The sequence below is a fragment of the Bos indicus genome, chromosome 7 (assembly GCF_029378745.1).
Source record: "Bos indicus isolate NIAB-ARS_2022 breed Sahiwal x Tharparkar chromosome 7, NIAB-ARS_B.indTharparkar_mat_pri_1.0, whole genome shotgun sequence".
NCBI classification, from domain to species: domain Eukaryota; kingdom Metazoa; phylum Chordata; class Mammalia; order Artiodactyla; family Bovidae; genus Bos; species Bos indicus.
Window position 1 is genome coordinate 4,651,966 of NC_091766.1, and position 13,640 is coordinate 4,665,605.

Sequence of the window (13,640 nt, forward strand, 5' to 3'; positions counted from 1 at the left end):
TTGGACGAGTCAGGGACGGCGCCTCCTCTGGCGCGCTCAGGGGGAGTGCAGCCCTGCCGGTGACAGCCCGACCTTTGCCTCCAGGACCCAGGGAAGAAATGCATTTCTGTCGGTGTAAACCACCACGTTTGTTGTGGCTTGTTCCATAGCCACAGAAAAACTAATACAGTGTGACCCCATTGGTGTGACCATGTAGAAAAGGTGCGCCCAGAGGTCGCTGGGGGTGAGGGGAGAGTGGCGTCCAGGTGGGCCCATGGAAATTCCAGCAGAAAGGAAGGTGGGCCGTCCAATGCTGGCTGTGCTGATTTGCTCATCCAGGAAGAGCAAAACAGAAACGCACGGCAGGGTCAGGGCCAGTTACGGGTGATCTACATCTGTTTTTCTAATCCCTAAGATGTCTTAAATTATTTTCCCCTAAGCTTTCTGTGTTCTTTGGTGACACATATTTTGACACAAATATTTGTTTGCTGGCAACCAACATGGGTCCTGGCTCCTGTCCAGAATCCCTTTTTTCTTGCCTTAGGTCTCCCTTCACTTAATGATGAATGTTGTGCCCTCCTCCCAGCTAAAGGGAGGAGCTGCTGTGAGCCCTGGTGCTGGCCTGCCACGCCCTTGATCTCTGCCCTCAGCCAGGAAGGGTAGAATCTGTGTGTCCACTCAGGTTTCCCAGCCTGGCCCGGAGCCGGCCTCGCCCACTGCACTGAGCTGGGGCTGCATCCCAGGCCTTTCTTCCTGCCTGTGGTTGCCCCCCTCTTGGTCCCCGACGCCACAGTCTAAACTCTCCACGGCCTTGCCATCCCCTTGGAACCTGCCAGGAAGCCGCAGGAAGGATTCCTGAAAGGCGTTTCCCAATCGTCTCTGCTTTACTGGAAATGGGTGTGTGGGGTGGTGGGCAGTTGCCAGGAGATTAGCAGCCAGGCCTTGTCTCAGGACTTAACCTCCCCCTTTGCTGACCACACACTGCCCAGGGTAAGGGGCATCCCAGCTCTGAAGAATCAGCTCAGGAACTTTGTGCTTCATAGAGTTGGAAAGACAAACTCTTCAAGGAGAGGCAGAAGCCTTCGCCTTCATCACTTTGTGCAGGCACCTCTGAGTTATGAGGGCCTCAGGCCACAGGGAAGGTGCTGCCTGGGCACGGTCAGCACCCCCCGGTGGGCAGTGGAGGACCCGGAGGGTGATGTTGGGTACCGCTCCCCACGCTCAGTCAGCGCTGAGCGTCCTGCCGCTGTGTCCAGATCTGCCCTGAGCGCAGCGCTCCTTCCGCCTCGGCCCCTTTTTCCCTGAGGACACAATGGTCTGTGCTCACAGACAGGACCCTGCCCCCGGCTGCTCTGTGCAGGTGAGGGGTGGGGCAGGTAAACCTTTCACTTGGGAGTGTTCTGAGGTTGATGGGACAGGGCTGAGAAGAACAACTGCCCCCGGGCCGAGATTCGGTCTCACCCTGTGAGCTGTGACCTTCTTCTCTCAGCTTTGCCTGGTGCCCTCGTCTCCCCATTTTTGGTTTCTTTGGTTTTGATAGAACATCTTTAGAACAAGCCCAGGTATCTTTTCATCTCGCCCGTGGCTTTTTTCAGTCACTGTGTTGAATTTCAAGAGATACAGACGTGTGTGTTTCAGACATCGCCTCTGTGCAACTCCCTGAGAGCACCCTTGCTGGGACTAGTTCAAGTAGCATCCACACAGAGCCACTCAGGACAGTCCCGCCAGTCTGTGGTGGCTTCAGCACTCTGCTCTTCTTTCCCTGGAGCCTCTCATTGAAGAAGCTAGCTTATTGGTCCCGTGGAATTTCCTATGTTCGGCTCTGCCAATCGCTGTCCTCGTTGCTTTCTGCCCGCTCGCTCAGGGCTTCTCGGCCTTGGCTCCACTGGCGTGTGGGGCTGGGTGACTCAGTGGTGGGGCCGCCCTGCGCACTGTAGTCTGCTGGGCAGGGTCTTCTGTCAGATGCCAGGAGCAGTGCCCCACAACCAAGTGCTGACACCCAAATGTGTCTCTGGACGTGGCCAGTGTCCCTGGGCAGTCACCCAGTGAGACCCACAAGCGTAACTGGATGCCTTAGCCACTGCGCTTCCTGCAAACTGGTCGCTAGACCTGGAGGTGGGTTTCGTAAGCCACTTCCTGTTGCTTCACCCTTGAAGCCTTCTTCATGGGGAGAGGAGGGGATTTTGGCCATCAAGTTCCTCCTCACCCTCTCCTTGCTCCATCTTAGGCAAGAGGAGTCTAAGGCCAGTGCCCACGCCTGCCCCCCACACCCCAGGCCCTCCTGTCTCCCTGCCTGACACTGTCCTCTGCCCACCCTGTATTTTTTACGTCCGTCAACATCTTTATTACATGGGTTTCTTCATCCAAGTTGTACGGAGTACCCTGGGTGCCGAGTGACCTCGGGGTGTGGACACCACCTGCCCTGCCGTGTGGAGGCCTTCCCGCTGCTCAGCCCTGCCAAGCCTCCCAACTTAGCCCTGGCTGTCAGCCGCACCTTGGTATGTGGAGTGCCACTGGCCCCGAGAAGCTCCTGGTCTCATCCCCCCTGCACTGCTCATGGGAAACGGTGTCCTGCCACTCTGGGTGCTGACGGCCCGTGCAGGGGTCGGCGCCTGCTGCTCAGGTGGTGCCGCAGTGGACAGCTTGGCCCCAGAGGGGTGTGTGGCCTGTGAGCCTGCGGTGAGCGGTGTGAGCCCTCAGAGGGTCTGAGGAGACACCACATGTCGTGTGTAATGCTGCCAGCCTGAGGCATCACCCGTGCAAGTGCCAAGAGCGAGAGGCATGGAAATGGGCTGTGTTGAGCCTGGATGGGGGTGTCGCGGGAATTACATTACTTGCCCGCTTGCTGGTCACAGTCTGGGGCTGATCCGAAAGCTGCTCCCAGGGAGACAGGGAAATGAGCAGTCCTGGCCTACAGACCTGCAGGGGTGGTGACAGGGTGGCGGGGCTCCCGAGCAGGCGGTGTGTCCCTGACCCTGTGCGCTGTCTGCCCTGCAGCAGAAAGGAAGGGCCGTGTTTGCCTGGTGAGCCCGCGTGCCCCGGGGGCCAGGCCAGGCTGGGTGGGTCCGGAGGCTGACCCTGATGCTGCTATGAGGACACCACCAAGGCGGGCTCTCCTGCGTCCTCAGAAGAGCCTGGTAGTACAGTTACCTTCTGGGGGCACGAGCCCAGGGGAGCCCTGTCCCCCTTACATTGCGGCTGTGCCCTACACTGTGCATTCTCACTGTGCGGTCTTTGCCCCCTTTGCTGCCTGCATCCAGCTCAGTGTCTCAGCTGTGTCTCCCTATGCTGTGTGCGCTCTGCCCTCAGCCTCAAGGCTTGGGCAGTACCCCTTGGGCGCAGGAACAGGACAATGATCCAGTCAGGCCGGAAGTGTCGCATTTAGCGTGTCCAGCAGGCAAATATTCGAGTGCGTCTGCTCTGCATCCCAGAGCCGAGGTGCAGGGAGGTCAGGGTCAGCTCTGGCACCTGGAGACTACGCCCTCCAGTGGATCAGATGGCGTCAGGATCCTGGAACGGCCTGCTGCTACCCCCCACCCCCCATCCTTGCACCCAGTGCCACCCGTTCAATGCTGCACGTGCCAGTCCCGCACGTCGTTCCCGTTATTTACACCTTAACCTGTCAAGCCTTTTACAGAAGCATCACGACGAAGAAGTCTTTCATATTCATACATGCTCACCATAACCCAGCCTTCTTCATCCTCTGTGCAGATCTGCCTGCCCATCTGGTGTCACTGTCCGTTCTTCCTAGAGAGCTTCCAGAACCTTCCTCATAGTGCAGAGGTGCTGCAAGCAGAGTCTGTCCCCCTTTGTCTGAACCAGTCTTGATGTTGCCTTCTCTTCGCACTGTATGTGGGCTGTTAGGCTGGCGGTCTTCTTTCCTCCATAGTTTGCAGGTGTCTTCTGTGGTCTCTGAGCTTGTTTCTCACATTTGATCTTGTGAGTTTTATCTTAGCTTCTCCGATTGTGGGCCTCAGCCAGCTGCTGCACCAATTTGCAAGGTGTGTTGCCATGTGGCTCTTTCTTTCCCTGCTGGAGTTCTTTAGATCTATGGGTTTATAGTCTTTGTCACATTTGGAGGTTTCAGGCCGTTATTTCTTTGGATACCATGGCCTTGGGATTCCAGTTACGTGTATAATGGATTTCTTAGTACTGTCCAGCAGTTGACCAAGGCTTTGTTCCTTTTCCTAATAGATTTTTTTCCCTGTGTGATTCATTTTGGATACATTTCTGTTGCCTTGTCATCAGATTCACTAACCTTTTCTTCAGTGTCTAATATTAATCCCACTCAGTACCTCAAGATACTGTATTTCTCAGCTCAAGGCGTTCTTTGTGACTCTAGAGCTCTGATACTTCATATTCTTCTTTGCATCAGTTCATGTTTCCCTTTAAGCTCATGAGCATTTTAAGTTTAGAATAGTTGCTCTAAGTGAAACACTTGTCTGATAATGCCATCTTCTCTGTCCTTTCTGGGTCTGTTTCCGTTGACCGATGCTTCTCACGTTTTCCTACAGCTTCCCACATCTGAAGGCTTTTGGTCTGGGGTACTGAGTGTTGCAGAGTTTATGGGATCGTGTGCTGGATTTGGTTGTCTTTTCTTAGAGCCTGGTGGTTCTGGCTACTGACAGGCAGTTTGGTTAGCGGTGGATCAGCTGATCTTGGGGAAGCTTGCTTTTGAAATTCCTTAGTAAGAGGAATGAGAGAAGCCCTTAAATGAGGGCTCGTTGAGCTCCACTACTGAACGGGGTACAGGGAGGACTCCTCTGGGCTGGCTGTGGATGGCATCTCCTGACCCCAGGCTTGGGGCCCCACCGCAGCGAGAGTCCTGAAGCCTTCCTCTGCAGCAGCTCAGGCCCCGTGCTGGTGCCAGGAGCAGTCTCTCTGCATCATCTCTCCTTCATGGGCCTCTGCCCGCACTTCCGGTTCCGTCAGCCTTCCCACCACGGTCCAGAGGCTTCTCTAGGCAGTGAGCCCGGCAGCCTCAGGAGGCTCCCTTGGCCCTTTGGCTTCTTGCAGGGCGTCTGGTCTGTGCTGCCCGTGTTCCCTTTGAGAGCATGCTTGTGTGTCTGTCCAGCACCCTGCTTGTCAGCGGTGGATGGCTTGTCTGGCCCTGACATGGGTGCCTGCTTGGGAAGAATCAGAGAAGATTTAGCAGGACTGCTCTCTGTCCGTTTGCTCTTCATCCATCCAGTGGGTATCTCCTGGGCTTGGGTGGCCCATCGTGGCCTCCCTGAAGTGGAAAGGCCTGCCCCTCGGAGTGGAGGGCGTGCATCACGGACCTAAACACAGCAATCTCCAGGGCATGCACCACCGACCTAAACACAGAAATCTCCAGATAAAAGGTTGGAGGTGACTGCAGCTGTGTCCTCCTGAGGTCAGCTTCCAAGTCCTCCTCTGAGAAAAGGAGGCTGCGAGTGTGTGTACCATCCCTGCAGAGAACCTTGGAGGTGACAGGTAGAGTTGGCTCCTGGCCCTGTGTGGGTTTGGGCAAGTCCTTTGACCTTTTCTGATCCTTGAGGTTTGTGATAGAGTTTAGTGATAACAAGCCTAAAATGCAGCTCTCAGCCTGGGACCCGCAGGCCGTGCTCCCGGGAGCTATGTGCCCTGGTCCCGGCTTGCCCCCCACTCAGGATGGTTCTGGGGGTCCGAGCCGTCACCAGCCATGGAGGCTTAAGTCAAGGGAGGTGCAGGCGGGCTGTTTCTCAGGGATCCTAGGCCTTTGGCTTTCAGTGTCCTGCCTGTAGGAGTTTGGAAGTTGTTGGCCTGGGGCCTTGAGGCTGCTCTGCCCAGGGTTTTCCAGAGCCTTCGGGAATGGCCAGCGTCAGACCTGCACGCGGTCCAAGCAGACCTGCAGCCGCTCCTGCCCCCACTGGCCCAGTGGCCAGCTGCTGGGATCAGGCCCCTGCCTGTGATGGTGGAGTGTGTGTCCTGAGCAAACCCAGTGGACACCCAGCAACCTCCCACCTGAGAGTCCCCTTTGGCACCTACTGCAGCTTGCTGGTTGGTGCGGGAAGAAACCCAGGTGGTCCTGCCCTGCCTGGTATAACAGTGGAGGGAGGAAATGCGGCCACGTTCCCAGGGGCCAGAAGCCCCCTCTGACAGTGTGACCGACCCATGTGGCAGAGGGACCCATGGCACTTGGGGTTCCCCTTGGCCTGCCTGCCCCACTTGGAACGTGACTCAGAGGGAAGGGAGAAAGCTGGCAAGTTATCATGCAACCAGCTTCCTTCCAGGAGGTTCTTGGAGGTAATAGGGCTAGATGCACTTTGAGTCATTCAGATGAAGTGTATGTGCTTCACAGTAAATACCTGTAAACTTTGGTTTGACAAAATAAAAGCCTGGAACTTCGCTGGTGGTCCAGTGGCTAAGACTGTGCTTCCAGTGTGGGGGGCCTGGGTTCAACCCCTGGTCAGGGGACTAGACGTGTCACATGCCACAGTGAAGACTGAAGATCCTGAGTGCTGCAGCGGAGAGCTGGTGCAGCCAGATAAATAAACATTCAGAAAAGAAAGGAGAAACCTTACTGTGATCTAAAACAGACCGCATCTTCACAACAAAACAGTACGTGCCAAAGGCCACTTTGGTCGATGTTGAAGACACACAAGTAATTTTAGTACATTTTAGAACTCTTCAGGAAATTCCCTTTTCTTGTAACAATTTTAATTTTGTTGTGGTTCATTAAAATGTCATTGGGCCTCCGAGCCTGAGAGTCCGTGACAGGTGGGATGGTCATGTGCCAGTGCAAAGGGCACTCCAAAAGCAGAGGCTCCTGCAACCCTTGGAGAGGCGCCCCGGCCAGTGCTAGCGCTGCCTCCTGGAAACCTGGTTGGGGGGAGCACAGTGGTGAGCAGGCAGCTTACTGACAGGCACCCCGGGGGGAACAGTCTACACAGAAGGTCAAGGCTATCGCCCCCAAGACCGAGGATGAGAGCCACAGGGTGGACCCTCTGGTGCCAGCAGATGTGTTTTTGACTGCTGTTGAGCGGCAAGGGCTGAGTGCCATTAGAATGCACCTCAGGAGGGGAAATGCCCTGGTGGAACAATGGTTTGAACTCCATGCTTCCACTGCTGAGGGCCCAGCCGCAGCCCCTGGTTGGAGAACTGAGATCTCACAAGCCTCCGGCTGCAGCCGGTCAGTCAGTCAACAGACAGACAGACAAGCACATACCTCAGGGGAATTCCCTGGTGGTCAAGTGGTCATGAAGTGAAAACGTCATGCTTTTACTGCCGAAAGTGTGGGTTCCATCTTCGGTCAGGGAGCTAGGATCCCATAAGCCATGGGGCACGGCCAAAAAAAAGGAATACACCTCAGTCATTGACCAAGTGTTATTGACTCCTCCTTTTGTTCTAAGATCTTCCAAATGGGGCTCCTGTCCTCTCTGCCTGCCACAGGGGCTGGTGTAATTTAGGTTTCCACATGGTGTCTCTTGCTAATGGCTATAGACAGGTGACTTGAGTGTGGGGGTCACTCGTGTGTGTGTTTGTGTATGCACGATGGTATGAGTGAATTGCTCTGTTGTTAACAGGACTGACCTGGCCTGGTCCTCCTGCTGGAGGGAGGAGACACTACGAGAACCTCTGTGGCCCAGAGCCTGGTTCTGCAATGAAAGTCGGGCGACACGGGGACACACACTGGAGACCAGCCCTCTTGGCATCGCGGTCCTTTTAGCTTGAGCTTTAGGCTTGGCCAGCTTCCCTGCAGTATAAAATCTTACTAGCAGTGCCCTTGGTGAGTGAATGACTAGGCGTGCTGCGGTGAGCCCTGGGCTGGGTTCTGGGGGTCTGGGCTGAGGGCGTGAGAACCAGGTGCTGCGAGCCCTTTGCTTCTGTGGCACCCCGTGTCTCTGCTCCAAGTTTACACCTGCTGCTCCCCAGCGAGAGCGGCCTGCCTTCTTGGCTTTGGGGCCAGGTGGGGCGCTAGAGAGCTCCGTAAGGGTGGGGGGCGCCGCTCTGCCCTGCTGTGTCGGCTGCCCTCTCGGCTGCCTTCTCATGCGCCCTGCCCTGCCATCTCCCTTCATTCACTTTGCATCGCTGCTGACTGACACTGGTTAAGAGACAAGAGTCTCCCCCCGCCTATTCAGTAATTCTCTGTATGTTCAGGTGACGTTCCTCAGCACCCACATGAGGCTCCGGAGTGCTCTAGGGGTCGTTGACAGCCCATAGAACTTACGCCCACTTTAGGTGTAGAGTCAAGAGTGTTAACACTCCACCCAAGAAGTTCCCTCCAGCCCGTCTGCAGCCACTCCCCGCTTCAGGCTCTCACAGTTATGCTCTCTCGTTAATTTGGCCTTTTCTGGAAATATACATAGGTGGGGTCATCCGTTGTATGGCGTTCTACATTGGGCTTCTCTCATTTAGCTGGTGGCTTTAAGGTTCGTCCGTGTCCTGTCCACTGGGGAGTTCATTTCTTTTTATTTCTAGGTAGTATTTTGTTTCTCTACCAACTGATGGACATTTGGGTTATTGGCTATTTTTTGAATGTTGTTTAGTCACTAAGTCCTATCTGACTCTTTGCCACCTCATGGACTGTAGCCCATCAGGCTTTTCTGTCCACGGGATTTCCCAGGCAAGAATACTGGAGTGGGTTGCCATTTCCTTCTCCAGGGGATCTTCCCGACCCAGGGATCAAACCTGTGTCTCCTGCATTGGCAGGTGGACTCTTTACTGCTGAGCCACCAGGGAAGTAAAGAGTTATTTCTGCTGTGCACATTTATGTATGTTTTTGTGCATTCCTGTGTTTTCATTTCTCTTGGGTATATCCCTAGGAATTGGAATTGGTGGGTCATGTGATAACTGTGTTAAACCTTTTAAGAAACTGCCAGGGGACTCCACCGCCAGGTGGCTCAGTGGTTAAGAATCTGCCTTACTGTGCAGGGGATGTGGGTTCAATCCCTGGTCAGGGGACTGAGATTCCGCATGCTGTGGAACAGCTACGCCCGTGTGTCACAGATACTGAGCCCGTGTACCACAGCTAGAGTCTGTGCCCTGCAACAGAGGTCCTGCGTGCTGCAGCTAGGACCTGACACAGCCGAGTTAATGGATATTGAAATAACCTGCTGGACTTCTCTACAGGACCTTGTATGCTCCCACCAGTAAGGGACGAGGATTCCGGTGTCATCTTTCTTCCTTTAGCTATCCTAGTAGGCACCTGCGTAGTCTGCACCGCACTGACGAGACACGGCTTCTCCCGTGCTTACTGGCTCCCTGCAGATCTTCTTTTGGGTCTCTGTCTTTAACCTAGTTCCAAGCAAAGGCTGCTTAAATGTTGCATCTCCAAGGGCCCAGCTAGACGGGGCCCCCGTGGTGCTGCCCCTCTAATCCTGTGAACTGCATTCCAGGCAGCAGTCTGACCATGGTTTAGGGGGCAGATCATCTGGTCTCGAGCCTGCCGTGAAGAGAGCCTGGCCCCTGTCTCAGCAACGCAGTAGCCCTTGCACCTGCAGGGGCTGGAGGACATGCTGTGTCTGCCCTTTTGGCAGTGAGGCGTGATGTGCTTTGAAAGTGTGGGGTGGGGACTCCCCCTGGCCCAGTGGTTAAGACTCCATCTTCCAGTGCACAGTACGTGGGCTCGATCCTTACTGTAGGGGGCACGGGTCAGGGGCTAAGGCCCCCAAGATAAAATAAATCCTGACATTCTTTCTCAGATTTAAAAAAAAATTTAAAAATGTTTTCAGTCTTTCTCAAATTAAGGAAAAAAAAGTGTGGCTGGCTTCTGGGGTGTCTGATTCTGTGGAGGTGAGTGCCAGAGCTGGGTGTGACCGCTCAGGTCTGCTCCAGGTGCGTGAGTGAAGTCTTTGGAGACTCTTGGCCAAAGGGGAGGCTCCTGTAAGCCAAGCAGGGTGAGCGTGTGGCCCCCATGGTCCAGCCTGGCTGAGCGCGGTCCCCCTCACCTGTGGACGCCTGCCCGGCGGTCTGACAGGTCAGAGGCACTGAGAGGCCAGCCTGCCCGCTGCTTGGCTCTCCCCCGTGTGTGCAGCTGCTCTGCCCACCCTGGGCCTGTGGTGGGCCTGACATTCTGGGTGCAGAGCAGACAGACAGTCACTGCAGACTGGACCTGGGGTCCAGGTGGTGGGGCCTCCCTTACACCTGGGGGCGCTGGGGCGGAGGCCTGAGAGGTGGGCTCTATTGAAGACTGGCGAGCCCAAGATCTAGACTGCCGCATGGAGGAAAGCTGAGGAGAACTACAGGCCCAGAGGCTGATTTGGGCCCTGTGGGTTTGAAGATGGAGGGGAGGGGGTTGTCGTGACGAACCAGCATCACCCTGTGGGGTGAGGTCTGCTACACAGAAAGTGCCAAGGGCCCAGGATAAATGAGAAAGAGAAGTGTGACCCTCCGTCTGGATCCGTGTTCTTTCTAAAATTCCACCAGAAGGCTGATCTCCGAATAGCTAAAGCTTAAATTAGTAGAGGTTTTGGTGTATTTTTTTCCTGTGACATTTGGAAATTCCGCCGCCCCAAGCATAGGGACAAGCTGCTGTGAAGCTGTGACGTGGGAGCTGGGCAGGCGTTGGGCTGTGTCCTGTCAGGGCCTTGGGGTGGAGGGCATCACCTCATCAGCCTGCCTCCTGGTGGGCGGTGCTCCCCGCGCACAGTTCTGTTCAGCGTGGAGCGCCCCTGGGCGGGGTGGCCTGGGCTGGGGCCGGTTTGCGGGAGGATGGTGAAGTGCTGCGCGTTGCCTCTCATGCACCGTCAGCCCTGGCCCCTGGGCCATCTGAGGAGCTCTTACTGACCGTCAGAACCCTGCTTCGGTGACTCTTCCTGTCATTTTCAACACGTGTAGTTTATTCTTTTCACCTCTCCTGAAAACACTGTCTTTATCCTGCTCCTTATATGACTGGGAAGTGAGTCTTTGGATTTCCAGGTATCTTTTTTTTTTTTTTTTTAGACTTTAAACTTTTTATTTAGCCGATTAACAATGTTGTGGTAATTTCAGGTGAACAGTGAAGGGACTCAGCCATACACAAACATGTTCCAGATATCTTCATTGACATTTTCCCATTTTGCTTTTTTGCAGGATTCTGTTTCACTGAGACCTTCGATCCGATTTCAGGGAAGTCAAGGGGTGAGTCTTTTTTTGGTCTTAATCATACTTATTTAGAATTGTGGCTTGCTGGGCACAGCAGCCCGTTGGGAGCAGTGTTTTGGCCCCATCCCCCTCTGTGCCAGGCAGGGCCCTCTGCTGAGCCATGGTCTGCCTCTCGTCGTCTCCAGGCTGGCCCCATGGCTGGGGCCACATCAGTAGGCCCTCTGTGGGCTGAAGGCAGCTCTTCTGTCCAGCAGTTCCCGAGTTTCCCCACTTCCTGTCGTTGCCAAACTCCTGTTCTGACTTGATCTTTGTGCTGTTTGGAAACTATGCCCCCTGAGCCCAAGTGAACCTGGAAATGTGCCCGCCCCCAAGGGTGGGGCGCTTCTCTCTGTCGGTGGACCTAGGACCACAAGTATTTAACTTTTTAGTACCGGGAAGTATACAAACTCAATATTCCAGTTTTTTCGTGAAAGATACTTGATCATAAATGACCATCTTACAGAAAAATTGAGGAATGGGAGAAAGGGCACGTTGTCCATAATCCTTGCCACCCAGGTCCTAGGACCCATATCATCCACCCACTAAAGATGCTTTGCAACACTTTAGTTTTTTTCCTAGTCTTTATTGCAGGTCTTTTTTTCTTTAAATCTGAAGAGTTGCCACACACGTCTAAGTCAGTTTCCACCTGATAGCCTGCTGGCTTCTTTCAGAAGCAGGGAGATCTGTAGGTTTCGCCCCAGGCAGGGTGCTCCAGAGAGATGGAGCCTTGAGGAGATAACATGTCTGCAAGTGCAGATACAGCGATACCAAGAGATATATTGCAAGACGTTGACACAGGTTTGTGGGGCTGATGAGTCTGAATTCCATGGGGCAAGCAGAAGCTGGCCCCGAGGTTCATGGGCGAGCTTCCTCCTCATCAGGAAAGCCTCAGTTTCCCTCTTAAGGCCTTCCACTGATTGTATGAGGCCTGCCCAGACCTGGTCATGGATTTACTGCGTCTACAGAGTACCTGCACAGCACACCCAGGTTACCTTTCATGGAGTCACTAGAGGCTGTGGCCTGGCCAGGGGAACACCATCACACCAAGACCAGTCAAGGTTAACGAGATGCCCTTAAAGGCCCCAGGGCACACGCCCTGCCCTGTGCCTTCTCTGGGGCTTCCATACCTTCTTTGGCCCTGGCCGCCTGCTTCTGCTTTTTCCCCTGAGATGTTTCCCCAAGGGGCAGGGCCGGCTGGGCTTGCTGCCAGACTGGCCCAGTGGCGCCCTCTTGTGGCCCATGGTCACAGTGTGCCCATAGCAGCTGTGGGAAGATGAGGAAGCCAGGCACAGATTGCCGTTCTTTTATCCGTGAGCAATGCTTTCTAGTCAGCAAGACACCACTGGGATGCTCATAGAAGCGCAGTGAGGGTCTCCTGGGCTTTACGCTCTGTCGCCCAAATTCCTGTGCCAAACTTAAGAGCCACGTCCATTCAAGAAAGGGCCCCTGCCTCTGTATTGAGAATTACGCTTTGCCCACATTTTTTTCCTTCTGGGCATTCTCATGTGTCATGGACTTCCTAGAAGGTTCTGAGGGTGTGGAGGCCGTGTGCTACAGCCAGGAGCAAGCCAGGCCGTGAGTCTCCACTAAGAGGCTCTTCCCTGGGTGGGACCATGTGAGGACTGGAGGAGGCCTGTTCTTTCCCAGTTCGCTGTGAAGGACCACGCGCTCGGTCTGCCCCTCCTGACCTCTGGGCCTTGTCCTGGGTATTAATAGACCATGACCGTTCCTCCAAGCCAGGTGTGAGAGGCCTGGCCTGGGGCAGGTGCACAGCAGATGCTGTCGTGGTCACTCGGAGCAGTGGAGGAGGAGGCAAGACCCTTGCACTCTGCTCCCGATTCTCCTGGTCGTGCCCTCCAGCATCGAAGTTGGAGACAGCAGGGGGTGGGCCGGGTGGGTTGGCCCAGCTCGTTCAGCACTCCTGGTGCCTGTGCTGACTCCATGTTCTGGACCCCGGGTAGGTAGGCAGGGCCTGCTTCCCAGAGGCCTGTGAAGCTGGCGGACTGAAGATTGAGACCCTCTTTGCTCCTTCACTCAGGGACCTCGGCCAGGTCTCCCTCTGGTTGTTGGCCTCCCCGCCCAGGAGAGGGGCCGCGCACCTAAGGGCTGGACGCAGGTTAACATGGCCTTAGGAGGGGGCCTTCCTGGCGGCCCAGTGGCTGAGACTCAGCGCTCGCAATGCTGGTGGCCTGGGTTCCATCCCTGGTCGAGGAACTAAATCCCACATGCCTCAACTAAGAGTTTGCATGTCGCAAGTGAAGACCCCACCTGCTGCAGCGCATATCAGAAATCCCAGGTGCCACAGCTGGGCCTGTGAGACCCTGTGCAGCCAACAGAATAAACCATGGCCCAAGGAGCAGCAGAGCCTCCTGCGGCCCAGAACACGCTCACCCGCTTCCTGGTGCTCGTCCCCCCCGGTGTGAATGCAGCCCCCCGGCACAGGGTCTCGTGTCTCCCGGCTCCTGGGGTGGGAGTCAGGTCCGACCTGGCTTCTTCCCCACTTGTGCAGGGAGTGCTGCGGGGCCTGGCCATGGTGGTGTGCGGCCAGGCCCTGGTGCTGGCTGCTTCCTGGGGGCGACCGCATGGCAGCCTGTGGC

At 55.4% G+C, this 13,640-nt stretch overlaps 1 protein-coding gene across 1 annotated transcript in view; it reads left to right on the plus strand.

Moving 5' to 3' along the window:
* ELL (elongation factor for RNA polymerase II) overlaps positions 1-13,640 on the plus strand; it is a 78,888-nt gene that overhangs the window by 38,810 nt on the left and 26,438 nt on the right. Inside the window, exon 2 of the mRNA XM_019963830.2 lies at positions 10,993-11,040. Coding sequence (XP_019819389.2) covers positions 10,993-11,040 — 48 coding nt within the window. The remainder of the gene's footprint in view (positions 1-10,992; positions 11,041-13,640) is intronic.